The sequence below is a fragment of the Sciurus carolinensis genome, chromosome 6 (assembly GCF_902686445.1).
Source record: "Sciurus carolinensis chromosome 6, mSciCar1.2, whole genome shotgun sequence".
In the NCBI taxonomy this organism is placed as follows: domain Eukaryota; kingdom Metazoa; phylum Chordata; class Mammalia; order Rodentia; family Sciuridae; genus Sciurus; species Sciurus carolinensis.
In genome coordinates, this window is record NC_062218.1 from 147448692 (window position 1) to 147473110 (window position 24419).

Below are 24419 nucleotides of genomic sequence, written 5' to 3' on the forward strand. Positions count from 1 at the left end.
AAATAAAAACACTGTGCTTGGTGCCCGAGAAGCATTCTTTGACACCCCAAACAACTTGGGACTTCACTTGTGGTTCAGTTAAAATCAAGGTTGGGCAAAGAGGCCTAGGAAACATTTGGAAGGACGCACATATGTGTTATAGCCATTCTCTCTAACATCAGAGAGAGGCAAATTCTCTTCTTTATTTACACTCATTTCCCTGAACCAGCTGTATAAATGAGAGTGCAAAGTAGAGAGGAAGAAAGAATCAAGAAGAGCATTCATGCTAGGTTTTCTAATTCGGATATTCAAGTGGCAAAATTGCCTTCCAACCCCCCACCCCCACACTGCAATTTGCCCAACTACATTTCCCCCACCGACATTTTCTTTTGTCTTCATTCCCTATCTCTGGGAATACAGTTGAAGAAAACATTCATCTGGATGAAGAAGACAATATGGAGCCCCTATGTGAAGCTAATTGGTTCGTACAGTGATGAAACTTTGGCTTCTCCCATCTGAGCTAAGTGGTACCGCCAATCTTTAAATATAGCTGTCCTACAAAATCATATGGCATCTAATGCTAAGTGTGCACTGACTCAAACCAGATGCAAAATATGACAGAAATTTTGTTCAAAGCCTTGCAGCTTTAAAGAATAATGGCTCCAAACATTCCTGGTCTAATCTAAATAATGCTCTGCAAATATTTCAGACTATTTTCTCACATCTATCCCAGCCCAACCACTCCATGATTAAATTTCATGACTTGGTTTCATTAACATAAAATCAAAATGCACTCTAGCCATCACCAACATATCTTCTTGTAAGGTGATCCTTGAAAACAAGAGTTCTGTGGTCATGCTGAATACTGCATCTTAGGTATCCACAGTGCATTTGGTACCTCAAAAATCCTGCAAAGTCCGAGAACAAGGACTTGTTGAGTTTGTTTGATTCCACATTTCCCAAACTTTACTGGGAAAAATTTCCCTCATCTCCCAGAAGGCAACCATTAATATCCCTAAGAACTAGTATTCAACATAACCTTATGGTAGATGAATTAGGGGAATATTATACGTAAGTCTTGGGTTTACATCAGATACTAGAATCTGAGGCATAAAGGATAGAAATGTTGATTGCAGACCTAAATAGGACGATTCCATTGACTAAATTGTTTTAAAGAAGTTCAGGAACGCTTTTTGCAAATAAATACATTTGTGCATTGAAAGCATGCTCTGAAATAAAAGAATAGTGGATGAAAAGAAGCTGCTTCCCACCCACCATCACCGCCCCCTTCTAGATAAAAAGGAGTAGCAGCGTTGGTGTCAAAGAGGATTGGCCTAAAGTCGTCATTTTCAGATGGGGAAAGTGAGGTCCACTGACCAAACTGACTACATCCGCACCCTCTGGGCAACGGGATGCAATGATCATCCGGGTCCCTCAGCTCTCTGCCTACTGCTCCTCTAGACGACCTCAATCCTCACCTGACTTACTACCTTCTGCTCCCACTAATCCCACTGTTCTACTTCTTAGTCATGCAGATAAAATACCTGAAAGAGCATGCATTCTCGCTGGCATTTTTGTGTTGAGATGGAAAAATTGTGCGATCTAAAACTACCTCGCTCAGAGAGTCACCCATACATAATTGGAACTTGATTAGTTTTTTCAACAGTCTGCTTCTGACTCACTCCATTCTCTCTGCCTTCTAGAACCTTGCTTGTATTTTAAACCACAAATTCAATACTAGATTACATAAATATATTATGCAACTCTCTAATTTGTTTCATGGGAGCAAGTTGTCTTTCCAAATAAAACACCAGATCCCACAAAACCCAACTTTAATTACCCATGGTACCTATCCCAGCCTTAGACAACCATAAGCAAGGCAACTAACACTCATTGTTTAGAAATTAGAGGAATTCAGAGGGAGATATTAAAACAATGAGGAGCGCTAAACAACAGTAGCAGGAAGCCCTCCCTGCTCCAAATCACATGCGGCAACCAAGAGCTTCTCTGGTCAAGGAAACAATTCAAACCACATTAAAGATTAGCACACATCAATCTCATTGGCTTTCCTAAATTTATATTTAAAACACTCCAGAGAATTTTCTCTTTAAGTATTTGGGAATAAGGAAGAATAAGGAGCCCAAGAACATCAGTTAAATAATTTACTTTCTCAAAAGAAGGAGAGGGAAAAGGGTAAGAATCAAGAAAGGAAGAGCAACTGAGAATCACAAGAAATCCAACTCACAAGAAAGCCACTTGAATGTGGAGGGTGCACCGAGGTCCCCCAAGTAGGAGCACAGGAAGTGCCATCTTTGTTGATCCCAACCCTTAGGGGACAACCAGTGAACTGTGAACTACTCATTTACGAAAGATTGGATAGGCAAGAAAGAACACAGATGAGGGTAAATTAATCCAGCCCTATTTTCTTTGAATCTTTTAAAATTCATCAGCTAAAAGAAGACTCCAAATAATAGCATCAACTGCTAATCTGAAAGCGTCATCTGCTTGTCCTGACCCACCAGCCTGTTTTCTGGGTGCTACGGGCTACAGAATGAAGAAAGGGAGATGTGATTAAAATCTACTTAAAATTAAGTGCACTGCATCTTAGGGATGGGCATGAACCTCAAGGTCATGTATGTGGTCAGGGGCAAAGACTCTGAACAAATAGGAGTTCATCTCTCTCTCAAGACTACATTTGCTGTCTTATCTATGAGCACTTGAAATTCTTTAAAAAAAAAAAATATATATATATATATATATATATATATATATATATATACACAGTACAATTCAAATCCACTCTTTAGGACTCTCTGGCTGTGTGATCTTGTATAAGTTTCTTAACCTCTCTGACAATCTACTCATATGTAAAATCAGAATAACAAGTGTACCTAACACAGGACTAACAGGAGGATTAAATAAAGTGATACCTCTAAAGTGCCTATGGGATTACCCTTGCTAAGTGTGAGTTATTTCTCTATTTCTCACTCCCAAACAATGTTTTGTTTTGTTTTGTTTTTTGAGGCAATACCAAATTCTGTTTGCACACAAAGAGGCAGAGAAAATTATATTTGCTAAGACCCCTATAGGAAAATAAAATATAGAAATAGTTTAGAGTATTTCACAAAAGGGTTCCCTTCTGCAAGATCTAGTACTCTGAGCATCAGGACCATCATGATGGCCACGGCCCAACTGAAAGTCCTCCATGCAGACAGTCACCTGGCGAATGTTGAGGGGGACGTGTTCATCTTCAACAAATGTCTGCTCAGATGGTTCTGGAAATGAGGTGGCAGGTGTCCACCAGGACAGGGCTGTGGTGGAGTCAGGGCACAGCTGTGACTGCCGGCAGTTTGGGAGGCGGGGATGAGGAAACAGTGGCGTGCAGGCTCTGCCCCGCGCCCACGCCTGGCTGTGACAGCAGAGGCACGAGGGCATGGGACAAAAGCCTCGTGCTTCCTCTCTCCCAACTTCCACGATAAGCAAGGTAAAGAAGGAGAGGAAGGGAAGAAGATCCAGCTCAAGAAACCTGGGAGAGGCTGTCCCTTTGAGCACCACGGCTCACAGCAGAATGAAGACAGCAGACTGGCAGCAAAATATCCCGGCTCTGTGTGGCTTCTCTGTCACACCCAGTGCTTCTGCTGGAGAACACAGCGCACTCAGCACGGGGAGCAGAGTCCACCTTTCATGCCTGGAGTGTTCCAACTTGGATAGGGGTTGGATGCATGGAGAAGCTCCCTTCTGATGCAGCTTTATGAGAACTTGACTCTAGCCAAGTACGTACTTCTTGTTGGCTGAGTGGGAAGCGCAAAGGCGGAGCTGATAGGGGCTCCACCCAGGGGGTTGCTGCCAGCGAGACACGCAGAAAGAAGAACAGACTGCCTTGGATGTTCAGTTGGATCAGCACGCCCAACTATCACAGTCTTCACCCTCGGCTCATCCTTATGGTCTTGCTAAACAGAAAGCACACAAGATATCTACTGCTTCTCCAAGGGAAGACCACTAGAGGCAGAAGCAGAGAATGTGGGTTCCAGCTCAGGTCTGCTTCTGACCTCTGTGTGGCAACAAACCCATCGCTTCATCCACGGGCTCTGGGCAGTTGCTGTCTGGTTATTGAATTATTTATCTCCACGTCTCAGTAAACTTACCCAGAAGATACATCCAAGGGTACGTACTTGGTAGTATAGAGGAAAGAGTGAGATGCTCTACATAAAGAGCCCAGATCACTGCCTAGCATATAGTAAGTCTCAGTAAAGTTTAGCAGTTAATGTAACTGCTTATGAAACACGTGGGGTGAACTATGGTCTCCCGCAGCGCTCACCCTGGTTTTATGCTATACTGTGGTGAAAGAGAATGGAACTCTGAGCATGCTGGCTGAACAGCTGATGTTCAGAATTCAGAAAGCAAAGGCACCATGGTGTCTATGCAAAGATGATGTTCATGTTTTGTGATCTTAAGCTTATGCTGGTTATTGCCGGACAAGTCAACTGGAAGCTTAGAACGCACTACACAGATAGAACATCCGTTGCCCTATGGGTGAAGTCATATCCCAAGGTGCTTGAGAGCTGTAAATCCCTACTGTGGAAAAAGCCCTGGGTTCTTCCAGGTTCCCTAGTGAATCACTCATTCTCTGAGTCATTTGTAAGTCAAGAACCAATTGCACCTGGATTAGTAACATCATTTAAATGGAGGTCGTTGAAGATCGGGCCAGACTAGACTCTGTGTATGAAATTCCGCAGACTACTACCTTGCTAAAGTAACTTCTCCTGTATATTTTGTTACTTTGCATCTTCTTTTTTGGTTCCCAATATGCAAGAGGACATCTACTCCATGCAAGCCCAAGAGACCAAATTACAAAACAGAGCTGTCCCGGGGCTTATGAGCCAGAGAACAGAAGTCACCCAAGTGGGAAGCACTGCCCCCTGGTAAACTCAGCCCGTCTTCCCTAGGTTCCCAAAGTTCTTGTAGACCGGAGCTGACCCACCTAGAGAAGCCCCACAAAATGCTACACGTTCTATTAGAAATTCAAGTGCAGACAGTATCTTCAACTAGAACAAACCATTAGATATTAATGTTCAGACAACACCTACCTCACTCCAGACCAGCATGGTACCGAATATGACCTGTAACCCATCAAAGAAATTGTCCCCTATGATGATCACAGTCGCACCTCCTGTGGTCCATCCTTCACTGGGGCTGATGGCTTTGATACAGGGAGTAGCTGCTTTTCAACACACATGAAAAAGAGAAGGAGACTGCCGTTAGAACCAAACTTTAATGATGGGAGACTTGAGAAAAAGAAAAAAAAAATCTTTTATCTTTTCACTATCAGAAAGTCCCTCAAGATCTCAGCCTTTCCCAGCCACATTAGGACCTAAAACCAAGGGTGCAGCTTCAGTTCTTAGCATTCTTTTCATTATCTCTGTTAAGATATATATTTTTACCCAAATCTTTACCAAGCTTGAAACCTTATAAAATATAACACAGAGATGAAATCGAATTTACAAAATGTTAGTGATTTCTTTAAAAATGGGTGACATTTTTGGAATGCACTTACAGAATTGCTTTGTAATTAAATATATCTCCTGAAAAGAAAACTTATACATTTTTTGATAAACATTTCTGTCCAATGGGAAGCTAAGAAAGAGGGGGTCAAAGCAGGACTGATTCTTGCTCCTTGCCTTCCGTCTATAACACTAACATAGCAACATTCCTCATTAAAAATCATATGAATTTTTCAAATAAATGTCATGAATCCCATTTTATAGATGCAGAACAGGTCACTCAGGGTGAATTATGCAACCAAATAGCTGAGGCAGGGCTGAGCCACAGACTCCCTGTGACCTTTGCTTTGTTGTGTTTCCCAGACTTAAAACCCTACAACCGACTTTCTCAACATTTCATATCTCTTCTCTTTCCATTGTAAATGGCCCTTGGAGATGGGAAATAGTTTGCAAATACTGTGATTCCAAACAGACTGGAGGTGGTTTGCCTAATGAGCATGGCATCCTTTCAACAGAATTGCTAGGCATCAATGTAATTGTTGGATCATGTTGTTGAAATCTCTCTGAGGGCACCTTGGGGCCACTGAGAGTTTTTAACTCCACAATGCCCGTCGCTCTTCTCCTGATGACTTTCATGAACAGCAACAAAGCAAAATTCCAAAGCAAGGAAGATATTGTGCAAGAAGAGGGAAGGAGACCCTCCGCTTTAATAAAAAGTTTAATAAGTATTCAAGACTGACTGTCCAAGCATTGAAGCCAGTGAGAGCTCCAGTTAATTTTAACGGGAGAAAAGAACTGGCGAAAAAAAATTACTGGACTTTGTCAAATTTGGCAAAATGTCATGCTTTAACTTTTGCAAGAAGGAAAGAAAACATTAAGTCCATCCCGGTGGGATCATTGCTCACGTGCCACCACACAAACAAGGAGAATGGGTTTGGTTCTGATTCAAAGTCGTCTTTAAAAATTGCACAGAGAAATTTGGAAATATCCAAAGTAAACATCGCATGTTGGCTGAGCTTACAGCAATGCATCTGCAGCTAAAAGAAGGCTGTTTGGTTGACTTTATGCTTCTCCACTTCATCCCCCAAACAAAATAACTAATCAAGAAAATGGAAATGATTCATGACTTGACTTCAAATTCTTGCCCAGTTCTTTTACACACATGGGGGCTGTGATCAATGTTCCACAGGCATGGAACTTTTTCTTAAACAAAAGTTTTCTTTAAAACTCAAAAGACTTAAATGCATGATTAAGTGCTCCTGAACCAATGGTAAAATAAGATATACGATTTCAAGCAACTTATAAGATAAACAACATTTAACAACTATATAAATTTCTTGAAATAGAAACAGTTTAGAAATAGTTTGCTAATTTCTCCAAATCTTTTTTTCTTTTTCATTTATAACTCAATAGAGTAGTTGCCAGAGTAGAATAGAAAAGGTGTTGATATCTCTTAGGATACTTCTGAGAAATACTGCATATTGGCTTAACTAAACTTGTCTTCAGAATCCTGCGTAACGGCAAAGTGTGGAATCCAGTGGTGTCATTGAGCACTGACCCTGTGGTTACCCTAGCAGACCACAAAATGACCTTCATACTTATCATCTGTATTATCTTGAGGATTTCTGTTAATGTTTATTTTTTAATCATGTAGGTATATCTATTTAGATAAGCAGGGTCTCCTTCTGGTTTCTCAGCATTGCATATGAAGAGGTGGAAGCGTACGTTCATGGATCTTAGAGAAATTCTCCTACAGGAAGTCCTTACAATAGCAATGGCCACGACCTGCTGGTTTACACTGGACTCCATCCCTCTTTTTATCCCCTTGTTATTTTTAAGATACAGAAGACATGTAAGCATGCATATATGTGTGTGCTTTCAATCTCTTCCTAAGGAAAGCGGTCATGTTCTCACACACTGTGTGCATACATTCAGAAGCCAGACCCAATGTCAGTGGATGAGAGGAAAGAAAAAACGCAGGGCCAGAACCTAGTGAGGAAACAATACGTGCCACCACATTCTTCCAATTTTGGAGAAAAAGGCATTGAGAGAAGGCAGCACTTCTAAGTTAGGACCTCAGAGGGTTCCCAAGTTGCTCCTGTATACCTGTTAGGGCATATTTGTCTTGAGAGGAAGTTCTTTGGTTCTTTCCCACTGGAAAGAGGGCATAGAAGGGATACTATGGCACTTAATAACTGGAGATGGTGAATGCCACGTACTAACCACGCATGGGATAGTCCCTCAAAATGAAGAACCCCAAAATGCCCATAATGCAAGTAGAAACACTGCAACTAGCTAAAGGGAATCAGGCCTACAGGCCCCTGTTAAGAATTCACAGATCCACGTAGGCCGAGGCTAGAAACACAAAGACAGCAGAACCAGCACGAGATGAAGGACCTGTCACTCAGTGCTAGGGACGCAGTGGGAAATAGTGAGGACACTGTGCACTGCACATACCCCATCTTAAGGTGACAGCAGTGCTCAGCTCCAGTTTGGGAACCCCAAACCATGCAGACTCAGGGCGGGTAGGCATCCCCCTTTCCAAAGAAGCCAAGAACCTAGAGTGTATGAAATTTCCTGGTCTTTTAATGTTGGATTAATTAATTTAATATATTTTTTTAAATCTATAGGCTGAACATGTTCCTGGACTGGCTTTAACTGACAGGCTGTCATTTTGCACCTTTACCTTAGTCACAAATAAACCTGCCAGACTAAAACTGACCAGGAGATACTTGAGATTATGGCCCAAAGCAGAGGCATCCAAAAGTTCCCTGCTGTACTGATAGCAAAATATTCAAGAGGATCGGTGCCATCAATGGGGGAGTAGCTAAATAGCTATAGAACATTTATACTGTGTAATAGAAAGAATTTTATTAGAGCAAGTGAAAAAATTCTATAAACTGACATGGGAAGATGTCAAAATATGTTATTAAGTGAAAAAGGCAATTTGTGAACTAATGAATAGTGTGATCCTGCTTATTTTAAAAATGATATATACGAGCATGGATGTGCATGAGTGAGGGTGTTTGTACATGTGCGTGTGTGTGTGTGCGTGTGTGTGTGCAGCCTCATGTGAACAGGTCTGCTAGACAAAGGTGTGGAAGGAAGGATGTACATCAACTGTCCTCAGTAGGTCCTTATGAAAAGGAACTGTCACTAGAGGGTTTAACAGAAAAGGGAAGCTAGTTAGTTTGACTCTATCAACATTTATGTGGTTTGAATTTTTTTGATGAGCATATATTAAGGTCATATATCATAGTATTAAAAAAATTAAATGAGAGAACACCTTTCAACAGTTGTTCTCTTCAGAGCAAACTGATACTAAAAAACAACCAGCCACCCCAATCAGCTGTGCCGACTGACAGACCCTGAATCTCTCCATCCCTCTTCTTTTGGGGTAAGTTTTGTCTGAGGATGCTCAGAGAACACTGGAAACATCAGGGACCCGTTTTTCTTTCGTTCAAGATACCCAGAGGAAAGCAGAGGATTACCAGAAAAAGCTCATGTTTTAATAGTCACAGTGAATGGATTCAGCAGAATTTGAGAGTGAAAAGATTTACAAAAGAGTTCAATTCTACCCAGAGACGCAATCATCGGTACAGTTCTATCTCCAAGAAAATATTAGGGAACAGGGAATGAGGGAGGTATGTTTGAATACAAACTACATTTACCAGTAAACTCTTAATTTAATTAATAAAAGATTCTTTCTTCCTCACCAGTTAGATTTTCATACTGTAGCCACAAGGACAAGAAGCCAATTTCCGATTTAAAATTTCATTAAAAATAAAAGTTTGGGTTTTTTTTTTTTTTTCTTGTTTCTTTTTATTAATCCTCCCCCACCCCTCACCAGCCACCAAAGTAGAGGAGATTTTCCTTCCTTCAAACTATGACAATAACATGATTACCCCACCAGTTTAGCATAATGGCTCTGAAAAGCTCATGGCACATTGCAGAGTTAAAGTGGAAATTATTAGGTAGCTCTTCTTTGTTATAATAATGATCACTCCACAAATAAAAGCTCTTCTCCCCAAGGTACTGCAAGGCACAAAATGCTAATTCTGAAGATTATGTGTGCGCTTTTATTAAATATTACTATGCCCTGCCTGTTTGAGGGCTCCTCTGCTCTGATTGTTTTATGAGTACCATGTTAATGTCACCCCATCTTGCTAGCAGCAGGCACACATTTTAGCGTTTGTATGAGAGTTGATCAAAGGCCACGTGCTGGGGGAATTGCTGAGAAAACACGGACAAGCGATAAAAATCTAACAGATTAATTGGTTTAAATTTCATTTCAGGGTGTTGAACTTTGGCTCGGGACTTTAATACTACACCGTGAGTCAGGGCCTAATTACCAGATTTCCAATTTGCTTCTGAACAATGGTCATGGTAAGAAGGAAAGGAGAGGGAATTTTTTTTTTTTTTTAAAGGAATCTTTCAGCCTCGAGTGCATATTTAACAACCAATGCTCTGTGTGCAGACAGGGACATTTGCTATCACCTGCTCCACCTCTAGAGCATTTCTATTTCCTTCCAGTAGCCTCAGAAGGCAGAAAGAATCACGGATGCCCTCGGCAGTTAAAATTTTTCTGGTTTACAGAATCAATGTTACAGGATTCGAGTGCCTGCCTGCTTGCACCGGAAGCACCAGGCTCTTTATTAGCAAGGTGAATTTATAAGCTGGACCTCCAATAGAAATGATCTATTTCATTGATAGAAAGCAAGGGCCAGGAGAGCCATGTTTACCTCGGGGTTTATGGGTGGCCTTGGGAATAAGGGTTAATTGAGCTCAGAGGTGCCTGCCCATTGAGGTGAATTAGTGGCGTGTGTGGCCATCAGCAGGATCTGGGGGTTGCTCTGGCTTTTGCCTCTGAAATCTCTTTGTGCTGTGATCAATACCTCACTTGTTTGGGGTAGCCATACAGATGACCCACGTTCGACATTTATCATATCCCGTCCCCCAAATGAGGCTTTTGTGACCATGGACACCAGCCCGGTTATGGAAGACTAATTAGAGATGCACTGTGTGGCTTTTATAAATACACTGAGAAAACGACCCTGAGTTGGTGAATGAATAAATTTAGGAAATTTATAATCCTGTTCTAAACCTCAAGAAGAAATTCCACTTTGAAGTGGACATAGGTCATTTTCCATTTCCATCTTGTGCAGCGTATGAGGAGATGTCAACTCCTTGTCTAGTATTCTGTGACCCAGCACTCTCATTAATGAGCATCTCTACAAAGCAGGTAGCTGAAGCTTGCAGGAGAGGCAGGGACAGTGCCACCAGCCCTTATTAGCATCTGAGTAAAGCTAGAAAGATAAAATTATGTTACCATGATTTTAACATCTGGAGAATTACAGTATTTGAAAATGGTCAAGGGCTCCAGCTGTTCAAATTCCACATCTACCCTTTAGCACAACCTTAGAACAGGTGCTGGTCCTTGCTGAGCTGTGGTTCCCACACAGGTGATACCTCAAGGACTTCCAGCCCAATGCCCAGGAAATATCCATTCCTGTTTTATTCCTCTGTGTGCCAAGCACGAGGCAAGCAGGTTGCTGTCATGCTCACTATTGTTATCATTGGCGCCCCACGAATTGGAGTTTATTTATTTACTAAGACGTTCCACACTCTGATCACTCCAAATTATATCATTTATTGCAGAATTTTCTTCAGAATTTCCAGTTATGCTACTTGCCAACATATCCAGCTGAACGCACTGAGTAGGTGGATTTGGCATCAGTTCTTCCAAAGCAGTCTCTCTCTCTCTCTCTCTCTCTCTCTCTCCTCTCTCTCTCTTCCTCCCTCTCTCTCTCTTTCTCTCCCCCTCCTTCCCTCCCTCCCTCCCTCCCTCCCTTCCTTCCTTCCTCCCTTCCTTCCTTCCTTCCTTCCTCCCTTCCTTCCTTCAATAGGAACTTCATTCGTTCAAGATGAATATTAAAGGAGAACTTCTCAGAAATTTTTCAGCCAAAGAATTGACTTTATCATTATTGTGTCAACTCTGGATATTTGTCAGAAAATGTGGAATCCTTGAGCCCAGTTCATTTCTACAGGATATTTGTGACCTCAAAAACCTCATCCTTGCTCCCTTTTATCTCCTTTGTTTTGGAACTGGTGTGTATAGGAGCAACACCATCCCAGAAGCTTACAGGGACACAAAGTGACCCCTATGAACACAGTGCCCAGTATCAGCTTTTCCCACTCAATCTGAACAGCTGGGTTTGCTGGTCTTTTGAGTGAAATGATGACTATTCCCAACTGTGCATAGTGCTGTAGCACCAAAACTCCCCTCTCCTCTTTTGAGCCTGAAAGTAGCAGCTAGTAGACAAGAAGCGAGAAGAACAGAGGGGTTTGTCACCAGCTGGAAGACTGGCCTTCTGCATTTTCACCCTGGATTTGTTCTTGGATCAATGTTCCTCTAGCTGGATTCCTTAGAAATGAGTAGCAGTTATGATGCCTGACCTGAACTCTAACACTAATGGGTGCCAACTTCACTTTCAGAATGCTAACATGGTCACAGGCTCCCGCCGATTCACAAACAAACATAAAACTCAGCTGGTAAGCAAACAATTTTGACAACCTCCTCACTCAAGGTGTGGCAGTCTTTGTAACACATGCTGTTGCCTTGACTTGAGTTATTATAGATTTGTTTCTATCTTTTTTTATTGTCTTCAGTAATTGCATTATGCAGTTAAGCATTTTATTGTTTATTAGGGTTTTTATTTTGTTTTGTTATTGGTCTGCATTTATTGCTGTCCTCTACAATATCCAGATATTACATTCTGCAAAGAATCATTTATTATATATGCAAGAGTCAGTCTCTCTCTCCCCCCACCCTGGCCCGGTGTATGTGTATGTGGTGTTTGTCACTTTAAAGAGAAATGTAAGCCATGATACAGAGATTTCTCAATACATGCAATTAAACCTATTAAATATTAAATGAGGAAATTGAGAATTTCAAGTGTTTTTCATCCTTTATTCCAAAGTGACTTCATTTGGCAAGAAAGCCCTTTGCTTTGACAGGATTAATGGCTCCCACAGAAAAGGAAAAAAATCCAGTCAACAGACAGGAATGTTGTTCCAATGTCCATCTACAACAGGTAGAGCTAACCTGATGGTGTTCATTTCAAGAACCCCCACTTAGAGGGTTCCAAACTATGTTGCTTGCTAATTAAAGACCAAGCCCAAATCTTGTGTATTTCCCGTCCATTTGCAGCTTTCTTATTCTCAAGTTGAAAAGGACCTCAGCAATCAGTGGACCCAGTACCTGAGCAAGGGATTAAACAGAAATGCAGGTACAGTAATTGTAATCTGAAACATTCCAGTGCAAGCACTTTTGGATTCCTGAATTTATCTGTCTGAGATCCAGAACTCTGTTCAGGTTCACTATTCAGGGTTATTTAACAATTTAGCAGTGAAAAATCTTGACATTTTGATGTACCGGTAACTTCTAAATTGCACTTGAAAGATATGTTGAAGGCTTTTTGATTTAGTGATATGCAACACAGCATTGTTTCATAATATGCAAAAAATTGTTTGTTAAAGACACCGCAGAAGCTCAGACTTTTCTGACTCAAGAATGGGGGAATACACAGTTTTCCACTTAATGTTTGATCTGCCAAATCTAAAATTAAAGAGTACAAAATATTAGTCCTAAAACAGCTAAAGGCAAATACTGTCATGAGTTTTTTCATTCGTTCTTTTTCTTTTTTCTTTTCTTTTTTCTCCTTGTTCTATGATTGTCAGCCACTCCATTGCAAAGCAAAAGGGAAAAACTGTCCTGGAGGGTAGGAGAACCCTTAGAATGAATTATTCATGGATTCAATTGTGATATTTATTGCAACAATAGTAAATTCACTTGCCTCTGATTATACAATAAGTAAATAATTCTTTTCTTCCCAACATGGAGAACTTTAATGCACAAAATTATTTTTAGCCTAATTCTCCTTATTATTCTACTGCAAGAAAAGTATAAGACATGAAAGTCAGGGAAGAGAAGGACAAAAAACCTTTCCAAAATGGACACCCAATATTGTGAAAAAGGGGAAATAATTTTTAGGTTAAAAACAAACAAATAACAACAACAACAACAAAAAAAACATGGAACTGCTTTTTCAAAGAATGCTCAAGTCTTTATTCCCAAGCAATCTTCCTGAGCCTGGAAAATCATAAAGTCAAATATGAGCAAGTCTAGTGGAAAATCTGTGACGTTAATCTTGGCTCAAGTCGTATTTTTAACAGGCCTTGAATGTGTGTGCTGGTTCATCCAGATGGCCATACAGGAATCGGCCTGATAGGATTAAACCTTTATGCTAAACTCTGTTCCATCTGTCACCAAGGTTTGCCTTTCTTTATCTGAATATGAATTTTAGCCTCCTTATGTCTGGAAACAGTACTAAATGCAGCATTAAAAATACAGATGCATGCAGATAATTTAACATTTCACTAGTTAGTCTCAGTTAATATTACCTTAGTCTTTTTCTAGAAAACATTTTTGCCAAGAATTTTGCTAAGAAGAAATTGTAAAGTATGCAGAATTCATTTTTCTTGCCAGAGGGTTTTGTCTTCCTCTTCCTATGAAACTCTGGGACTCATTCAATTCACTCTCATAATAGGGGTGCATGTTGACATTGACCCACAAAGATAAAACAGGACGACTTGGCATCCCCTCAGCAGAATTTGCTCTGAGACTAGATGGTATATCATTTCCACTGAATGACTGATTCAAGCAGACGATATTCATGTGTTTTTGCTCTTTCCATTATGAGAAGATTGGTATTAGTCATCATTTGATAAATTATCTACGACTGTTTCTACCATTCTTATCAGGTTTTCTGTTTTTAAGGAAGCTCTTTTTGCTGGGGTGAGGAACAGGTAGGCTGTGATTCCAAGTTGCTTCTTGAATGAAGTAGGCTGATCTTTGTTTTGTCCTCCTGTGCATATGTCCCTAGATGCAGTAAATTAACAGCTGGAAAAGTTGGCCTAGGCCAAGTCTCAGGACAGAAATCTGTGAGTTGCCAAGAGACCAGAGCCTGGTTGATGGTTTTGGGGTTCCCAAGTCCATAACAAAGACAAAAGGAGGTCTCAGAGTGCTGGGCCTGGTGGAGAAAACCAAGACAAACTGCCCAAACAAATCACATGCAAATAAGTGAACAAGTAGCATGTGAAAAGGATCTTTTCCAGTCCTACGTGGAGACTGGTTCAGAGGACCATGATTGGTCACATGTGCTCTGTGTTTGTGATCAAAACCACAAGATGGCAGCCTATGGAGGGTCCCGCTGGCACTTCTGCAGGATTCATGGGCTCCCCATAGGACCTGTGGTCATGATTACTCTTAGCTCCACACTGTCATGATGGTGGGACCAAGCAGCTTGTCAAATGATTCAGGTGTTTTCTCACACAGTTACATTATTATATTTAAGTGCTACCCTTAACTGAACACCAGGGCACAGGCTTCCCATTCAAGCTTAGATGACTATTGATTATTGATAGGAATGTGCACATAAACATTTTGTAAGCACATGTCTTTGATTCCTTCAATTAGCAAGACTTTAAGTCAGGTAAAGAGGGATAGGTCCCTTCTGGAAGTAGATGACCCTAAGGGATGGCAGTCACTGTAAATCATCTTCTGAAATATGGACATACTCACACACACAGCCCTATCAGCTATCCTCCACATTTTATCCTAAACAAGCACACCTATTTAGAAGTCCCATTGCTTAATCTGCTTTGCCCAATGTAGGAGTCACCAGCACATGCAACTATTTAAATTTAGTTTTAAATTAATTAATATTAAGTTGAAAGTCTTTTCTCACACTAGCCACATTTCAAGGGGTCAGTTTCTATAGTGGCCAGTGACTAACATATTAGACAGCACATTGATAGATTTCTTCCATCATCCCAGCAATTTCTATTGGAAAGTGTTATTAGTAGGACCAAATTTGGAGTAGGCAGCCAATGAAGAATAATCGGAACTACAATTTATGGGGTGCCCTCCATATGCTAGGAACTGTGTGAGGAATAATGAATCTCTAATCTCTCCAACAAGGATCACAAAAGCAAATGCTCCGAGGGCCAGGCAGGAAGTTAAGATAATGAACTGGGCTGGATGCAATACAATAGGAGTGGTGGAGACTGTGGTTGAATATACAGTGTGCGCCCTATCCAGAAGGGACATGACTCCTGAGTTTAGCTTTCCATGTAAAACAATCTCTATTTTAAATGGTCAGCAACAAATACATAATCTATTAAAATGCCATGCAAATCAAACTGACATATTGCCATATTGCTGGATTCCACCCATTATCTACCAGTGTGCAACTTCCATACATCTTTGGAACATCAAGAATCATCTTTCAGTTAGTAAATTCTGTAATCACACAACTAATAGTGACACTGACTCATCAAACTATACACACAAAACACAATTCTGCTTTTGACTGCTAAAGGTCTCTCTCTACACAATACGGAAGCCCCCACCAGGCCTTCTTCTGCTGTGCATAAGATATTCTATAAGCAGTTTGGGAGAAGAGCTCCCTGCTCCTGAAGGATTTCTATTGTCATCATGCGAGACAGCATAGATAGTGATTTTTAAAAGAAACTGTGTTTTGAATGTGAGCAGCATTTCAAAATCAACCCTGCCCAACCTTTAATAATGCCCACGAGGTGCTTTGCGCCTTTCTGAATAGTTCTGCTTATATTTCTCTCCACAACCAAGGATGCTACTGCTAACGTGTTTGAGTGAACTTTCATTATAGAGTCTTATCATTTTGAGCCAGTTTCCTCTCCTCCCTGACATCCCGCGTCAGTTACAGCACAGATGTTTCCATGGTGATGATCCATGATGTCACAGGCTTCGGCATGTGTGTTGCCAAATGGACCCCACAAGATAAGCAAAGAGGAGTGTCCACTCTGCTTCCTAAACTTCATGATGCACTGACTGGACTTCCTCAAAATTTACCCTTTAGGGTCTGAGCTGTCCTATCTCCACTGTGAAAAGCAAACATTCAGACTTGCCTGTTGGTGATTCATTTGTGCCGTCTGATTACTAATTATGAGCAGAGGCTACACTACATGCCCAGACCTAGATTAATCTTCCTAAGACATCAGCTTTCAAAATTTGACCTCCAGGATCAAGTTCACCCTTCTGAGTCCGGCTGACTTTCCCTTTCCAACCTTAGCTCCCGTTTTCCCAAGCTGCAGGAGTTAAGAGCACCGGCTCAGCTCACATGCCGGGCTTACCAGGTCCTACCTGGGCAAGTTACTTTACTTTTCATAAACTTCTACCATTTTCATTGGAGTAATAATTCTAAAAGAGTCCACCTTGACAGGTTGCTGTGAGGTTTAATTGACATAAAGACCTCAGCACAGAGTAACTAAGGGATAAATATGAGATGATGATAAAGAGAAGAAAAATTAATTGCAAGAGAAGGAAGAAGAAGAGTATCTGGCACCTGTACAGCTGGACAGGTAGCTACCTGTGCAAATCAGTGGGCACATCTGTCACAGACAGGAACCTCATTCATCCACAAACTGGAGAGACTACTCTGCACTTTGCTAAGGTCTCAGTATTAACTAGTTTTGTTCAGTTTTCAAAGGGGCTTTTCCACACATCATCTCCACTGTTCTTAAAATCAACCTTAAATAGCAGACAAGTAGATGTTATTCTTCAATCCACTTCACAAATGAGATAACTCAGTCTCGAAGACTCATTTACATTTGAACCTTTGAGAGTCTACTTTGACTGATAGAGGCAAATACTTAAAACACCCAAACTTCCCTTCCATTTTGGTGTTTATCTGAAATTTCTGCTCAGTTTGGCTAAAATGTTCACTTTAATCATATAAATACAGCCAAAGTCTCATAAAATCTTAGTTTTGCAATTTCTTATCCCCAAGACAGAGGGTGGATATTTATTAACTTTACAGAATATTACTACTCTATTTCCAAGTAAGGTTATTTCCCCCCTAAGACTCAGATTCACGAATGAATTATAGTTAAATCTCTCTCTACCTTCTTCTATTTCCAAGTTCAGAAAATGCATCCTAATATAAAACCACCAGTGCCAATTTAAACACAGAAACATTGAAAATGCTGCCAAACATCCAGGCTGAGGAACATTTCTTTTGTTACAGTTGGGCTGCTAACCACAAGCTCCGAATGTGAACATCCAATACAAGGAACAGCCACAAGACCAGACATACTTGAAGTATGGGGCAGTTGCCCTTCACTTCCATTTTGATCTGGACATTGTCTATGTCGATCTGAGCAACAAGGACCAGATTCCACAGATCTTTAGCTAACCAAATCAAAAAGAGTTTCTAGAATCCTGCCAAAGTTAAAAGGTAGAGGAATATGAGCTGTGACTTTGTAGATCTGTTGCACCCTAGAGTTCTTGGGAGAACACAGTTGGTTCAATGATGCAGTCAGAAGATTTTAGGAAAGAGAGACCAAAGGTACACTTTCCTTTTCTATCCAGAAATGATAAACCATATTAGTTCTGACTGGGACACCACTCCATGGATAATGTATCTAAGAGTATGTTCTGCAGGCTCAGTACAAGTAGGAATAACAAAGAAATTAAAGAAAGGTCTCAAATTGTAACTACCATGATATTTACCAATGTATGTATTCAGTGGTGCTGGGATTCGAACCCAGAGACTTGTGCATGGTAGGCAAGCACTCTGTAATTAATCTCCAACCACATTAATTTTAACCTTTCTTCTAAATAATGACCAAAGTACCTTGTTCCCTGTTCACATCAAAAATATGCATGTGTCTTGACATTTTTACTGCTTTGCCCAAGGTTGATAGAAGAAACTGATGTGTTGAGGTCTCCAACCTGACACTGTCCATGGCCCTGTTCCATGTGTCCCAGCCCCATTTCTTCCCAGATCTGGGGATGGAGAATGCGGGTTTGAACAACTGGTGTCCCGCTGGTAACAACTGTCAATTAAATAAGCCAGCCACACAGGAGCATATGTTCACATATAAAATATTGATTAACTGCACAGATTGGGATAAAAATCTATTAATACGTGGGTTCTGCTTTCATGTTTACTGGTCAGATCTGCCTTGGGTGGATGTGGATCTATTTCTGTGCCCTGCGGGCTAGAGAGAGCTACTTTTGTGTTTCACTTTTCTCTTCCTTCTCTGGTTCCATCTGGTTTCCCATGTCAGTGCGTCTGTGAGGACTGACCAGCATACGTTCAAGCAGGATCTGCATTTCGGGGTCATCTTCCAGCAGACCTGCCCACGCTGGCTGACAGCAGAGTCCAGCCTTTCTCAGCCTTTTCTCTTGCGCCTCTCCGGATAAATCCCTTTTTCCCGAGGATGCTAAAATCATACCGATGGCATCACATTCATCTGATAAGGATGATGATCACCTAATTTCTATAAAGTTTCATTTCTGTCCACTGAGTATTTCAGGTTGCAGGGTTGGCACAGGGAGTCTGAGATGGGACGCCCGATAGTGTGACGTGATACCAGGAGTTTTTATCTTAACCCAGAAAAGTACCTTCCCGTATATCAGTGCACATGCCAACTAGCTCACCCTTGGGATTGAGCATAGATCTGGCTTTTCGGTTTGCCTTTGGGTAATGTCGTCAATTTGCTTCAGTTGAAGCAGGTTTTATGTTACGTGCTTAAATGGCAGAATTTCTCTCCGCCTCTGAAGTCCGGTGTGCAGGGAAATGCATTGACTAAACAATGGGAAAGAACAGGGGCCAGGATCCCGTGTGTCAGCCGCTTGGAAGCCCAACACTTAACTCTTTTTCTGTTTCTTCACAACTAAATCCTTAAAGGATGACCTCAGTTTCCCTTTTTTATTTATTGGATATAATGACAGCAGCGCCCTCCCATGGCTGCTGAGAGAATTAAAGGAGACGATGTCAAGTGTGAAGCACTGAATTTGATACAATAAGGGCTTAAAACCATTGTGATTCCATTATTCCCTGACCCACGGATCTTGAGGTTAGCTTTTTAGCGGACTATGAGTCCCATCAGCCTGTGATGATGTACCCCTATGTCCATGTCAAAGAGAAATCAACCTGTGGGAAATTTCCAAATTTATTTCTCAAAAATGGACCTTTGCCCTAACCCCATCAGGCCTCCCTTAAGCTTCTGGTTGGTCCTCCTATGGTATTGGAACAATGCTTTCCCCTCTGCCTAGAATTCCCTTTCCTCTTCGCTTGACCAAATGCTGCTCATTCTTATCTAAAACTTGTAAGTCTCCCTGACTTTTCAGACTTGGCTAGGTCCCCTGTCCTTAAGCCCTCTTAGCAGTCTATATTTCTCCTTTCTAGCATTTACCAGCCTTTTGATTTAAATCATCCTATGTGCCATTACTTCCTTAATATCAACACATAAATATGCATGTACTTATGATTGTATACTTCATAGTGTCATTAACTGTCCCTATTCTGTCCACCTCTACTCTCCTGTGGTCTAGTACAGCGGGCAATCAGTGTGTGTTGAATAGATGAATGAGAAGGAAAAAGCAAACAGAAGAAGAATCATCACAGATATTAAAAAGTTAAAGGACTAAAATGAGCAGCTGAAAATCTGCGAACTTCTCCAGCACGTAGGAACAATTGCCTCTACACCCACACCCGGCTTCCTCCTCGGATAAGCAACAGCTACGTGGAGCCCCATTTCCTGGGCTGATCTGGCCTCATTCCGGCAGAAGGCACTCCATTCTCTTGGGGGTTAAAATTAGCACCAGTAAGCTCCCCCTGAGGTGGGCTCTCCTCATGCAAGGACCCAGGTGGATCTTGCTGACAGATGTTAAGGTTAGAAGGAAGGGTAACAGCCAGATGAGAAAACAGAGCCTCTGGCTTCCGTTGGTACCAGGACTTCCTGTCTCTAGGCCCTGCTGGTTCCTGCCTGCCCCGCCCCTCCCCCGTGCAGCAGCTTCAACACAGTTGCTGTCTTTCTGTCATTTGAACTCAAATCCTATCTTGGAAATTGATGGGCGATCCTGCCCTTGACAACACAATGTCAGCTTTGCTCAGTGTCCAGCTGGTTCCGTATACATTATCATAATGTGCTGCCTGGGTGGACCCTGGCGGGTGCTCTCCCTGGGCTCAAGTCCCCTTTCCAAACCGATTTCTGCTCTCTGACGTGCAGACTTTACTTGTTTAAAAATAAAAACAGAGTCAAGGGCTTGGGAGAGGTTTTAATTTTTTAAATCCTATTCAGATATTAAGTCTTTTCTAAGGGTAAATTGAACCTAAAAGGCTTTCTTTAAAAAAAAAAAAAAAAAAAAAACAATATTTGACTTCATATAAAAAGAAGAATATTGGCCAGAATCCTTCACTATTTCCTGGTGACTTGAAGAATTATTACTTACCCCAATCCTTAAAGCCCTCTCTTAAAACTTCCAGCCCAGTAAACCTTAGGCTATATTGACTTCATTTTATTTAGCTGTGATTTTTGTTTAGATCAATTAATTTTTTCTTTAAATTTAGTCTTGTCCTAAACAGTAATAGCTGTGAGATCCTGATTTTGGAGTTGTAGTTTTTCTTTTCTTTTCTTTTCTTTTTTTTTTAAATTGTTGTGTGTTAAGAGAGACATACGGTTATTTAAAACTGTTTTAACATTTTTCTCCATCTACTAAAATTATCTCACAAATGGTATGGAAAACACCGAGAGGCTCACAGCCAAACTGTGGAGTGGATTGCACACTATACTCTCTCAGCTGAGGGAATTCAGGGAGAACAACATCTGTGGTGTGAGCACTGCCTGAGACATAAATGGCTCTGTGTGTCACATCTTGTGGCTTTCCCAGGCCTTCTGGAACCAATTGTCCATCTCCTGCAGGAAGCCCAACATGGTAGGAAATGGACTCAGGTCTCTGCAGAGTGACCCTCACCTTGGCATTTTGGTAGCTATGTGCGTGGCACCTCAGGAAACAGAACTTAGCACAAAATCAGCTGCATTCAAACAACGAATTATCAAAGGTTGAAGAGCCAGGCACAGCCTCTCCTTAAATGATGAAAAACTGAGGCCCAGAAAGATCTGAGCACATCCCCAACATCATACAGCACAGCATGGGCAGAACTTTGTATTTATTTCTTCAAGTATAAATGAAAATATCCAAACAAGAAACATATTTCAAACCCAACATGTGGTCACTACTGCTAAATATCTCATGATAAGAGTGGTTTAGGAATGGTGCATCAAAGTTTTTACTTGGATATTAGTATCAACTTGAATCATCTGAAATGCTCACTAGAGAGAAGTTCCTGACAAATAAGGATAAGGACCTCAGTTTGTAAGTACCAATTATGCAAATAAACACAATTGAAATTATGATGCATGTATAACCAAATGTAAGATAAAAATAGGCTTCAAAAAAGTTCTGTCATTTCTGGTCAAAATGTAAGCAGAAAATACCACCACCCACAACACACCACCCTGTGATAATTCTAAGTGTGGCTCCCTCATTGATTAGATCAAACAAAATACCAAATACCGGAAACAACAGTTTACAGGTTTGTCAAGAAATTCCAACATGAAAACAACCCCTTTATATCCAATCAGTTCCCCATATTATTTCTAGCACGAGGTCCAGGTGCCCCTTCAGGATCTTAATCAGTGCTTAAGAAACCTCCACCTCATGGTTTTCTCAGGATCTCCTTTTTCTCCACCGTGTATATGTGCCGGAAATTCCATATGATTAACAAATGATTTCTAGGGAGATGATTTAGAGCATCCTTGCAGATAAATAAAATATTACCAGCCTCCTTGTTATCTTCCTAGCCCCATGAAAATATACCCGTTATTAAATAAAATCACCCTTTTAAAAATTTGACTAGCACAAGTTCCTGTCATAGGAAAAGAGGTTAATGAACTATAAGGCAAACATGCATGATGTGCCTCAATATTTTAAAATAGGTGCTCTGGGCTAAACTTTTGAAAGATCTTTTTAAAATGCCAGCACAATTGCCTTTCTTGTATTGAGAAAAATAAGGACAATGGGATCGGAGACAGAAATAATTTAGCTAATGTCAAAGAGCAGTAGTTGAAAGTAGACTCCAGAGTTAGGTATCGGGGGTTTGATTCCTAAATCTACTACTTAATTACTGTGTGACTCTGGGCAAGTTATTTATCTCCTTCTTAGACTCAGTTTCCTCAAATAGCAATTCTATTGCCCTGGAAGGGCTCAGAGTCTATTATCAATTCCTAGTAATGCTACTATACAGAGCTGTGGTTATGTAGACCTAGGGTCAAATACCAAGTCCAATTCTAATTAGTTCTGTGTCTTTGGGTAAGTTATTGATCTCCTAAACTTCAGTGTTCTCATCTGTGAAGTGGGAATACTAATTGTTACCTGTTATCAGATTTATTGCAGGATTTGATGAGATGATATAAATACAATGATGACCACAGTGCTGGCATTTAGTAAAGGCTCCATAAATGTTAGCTGATAATAGTGCAAAATAACAATTGTAGAATGAAAGTACTTTGCTTGGTCACACCAGGGATGGTGATTAAGTCTGAGTACCTGTTCCCCTCTGCCACCAATGCTGTTGGGGATGTCAAATTCAAATAAAGAGACTGTAGATCATCCGCACAGCAGTTACATGTAGCTCATGGACTCCTTAATCTACCCGAAGCTGAGGTCTTGCTGGCTCCCAAGTCCCTAGTGTTAGGATTGTGGTGTCATCTGCTTTATGACTTACTCAGGAGATACTCTAGAACCTCATCCTTATCTTGACTATGTGCCTTGTCCTTTCTTTTTTAAAGGCAGACTAAAGGCATCTCCCCAACTTCTCTAAGGAATGGTATAATCTGATGCTTGGAAACGTGGGGTCTTAGTGCTCTAGTCTATGACATGTCTGGGTATTTTTAACCCCAAGTTTCTGTTCTTGCATCTGCCTTTTTCAACTGGGAAAAATCGCTTGGTAAACTGTTATGTGCAACCCTCAGCACACAAAGATGGTGCTAATATTTCTCTAGTTAACTTAGACCCTTTGCCTAGATTCTTTTGCCTAAGTGGGTCTGGCTGGAGCTGTGCACCAAAGCCCCACGTCACAGTGAGGGTCTTGCTGTGCACTGCAGAAAGCTCTGTGTCATTCATCCTCTGCCTCTCTGTCTTTCAAGGAGGTGGACAATTCCATACGTACTCTTCTCATGATCCTCCAGGTAGCAGAGAGTCTGGAGGCAGCCTAGGTCAACCTGAATCAAGAGGGCATCAGGACTGGATCCAAATCCTCATTGCTCAGGACCACGAAGCTGGGCAAGCTCTAAAATTCACCCATGTTGGCCAGCATCCCAGTGGCAAGTGCAAAGAGCACTAAATGGATTTTGATAGACACTAGTTCTAGTTTTTAGTGTGAATGGGTCACATGCCCTCTTGAGGTCTCAGTTTCCTTTTCTATAAATGAGGGGATTAAAGAAGGTGACCTTTTGGATTCTAATAACTCTCCACTCAGCATGAGCCACAACCCAGGGATTGCCCGTAGTTGGAGGGGAGAGAGAAGTTTAGGAGGGTATGTTTCTGTTACTTTCATTCATTCGGTGACTCTGTTTTGTTGGGAATAATACACTTTAGATCAAATAATACAGCAGTCCTTCGTTTTAAGGGAATTAAAAATACAGGGGTCTCCAAATGTTCATCAAGTCAATAGACAAATTCATTCTGTTACTTATGAAAAAGTAATCAATAAAACAAAACCATCTGGAAAAATAACTCAAAATGCTGGACCAGGTTCCTCTGGTGAACAGGCACTATTGACAGATTCAGAAATGATGGAGTCGGGGTGGGGATCTCTGGGCACATCCAAGTCCCTGGAAGCTTTCGAGATCCAGCAGGGAAGGGCTCAGGCATTGGGCTTTCCTGACACACTCAGCACCCGTGGTTGAAACTGAGTTCATCAAAGCCTTGTAGACCTCCCACACCATTTCACTACCTTATCAGCCCATGTGATCCTGGGTGACAAG

General features: G+C 41.1%; 1 protein-coding gene across 4 annotated transcripts in view; it reads right to left on the reverse strand.

Annotated features, from left to right (window-relative positions):
* The window catches only part of Ebf1 (EBF transcription factor 1), a 374922-nt gene that overhangs the window by 92402 nt on the left and 258101 nt on the right, over nucleotides 1-24419 (reverse strand). For 2 of the 4 annotated variants that reach the window (XM_047556315.1, XM_047556313.1), the window contains exon 9: nucleotides 5067-5197. In XM_047556315.1, the coding sequence (XP_047412271.1) occupies nucleotides 5067-5197 (131 nt within the window). Of the gene's footprint in view, nucleotides 1-5066; nucleotides 5201-24419 lie in introns of all 4 variants that reach the window. The other 2 variants (XM_047556314.1, XM_047556311.1) reach the window with 1 other exon arrangement.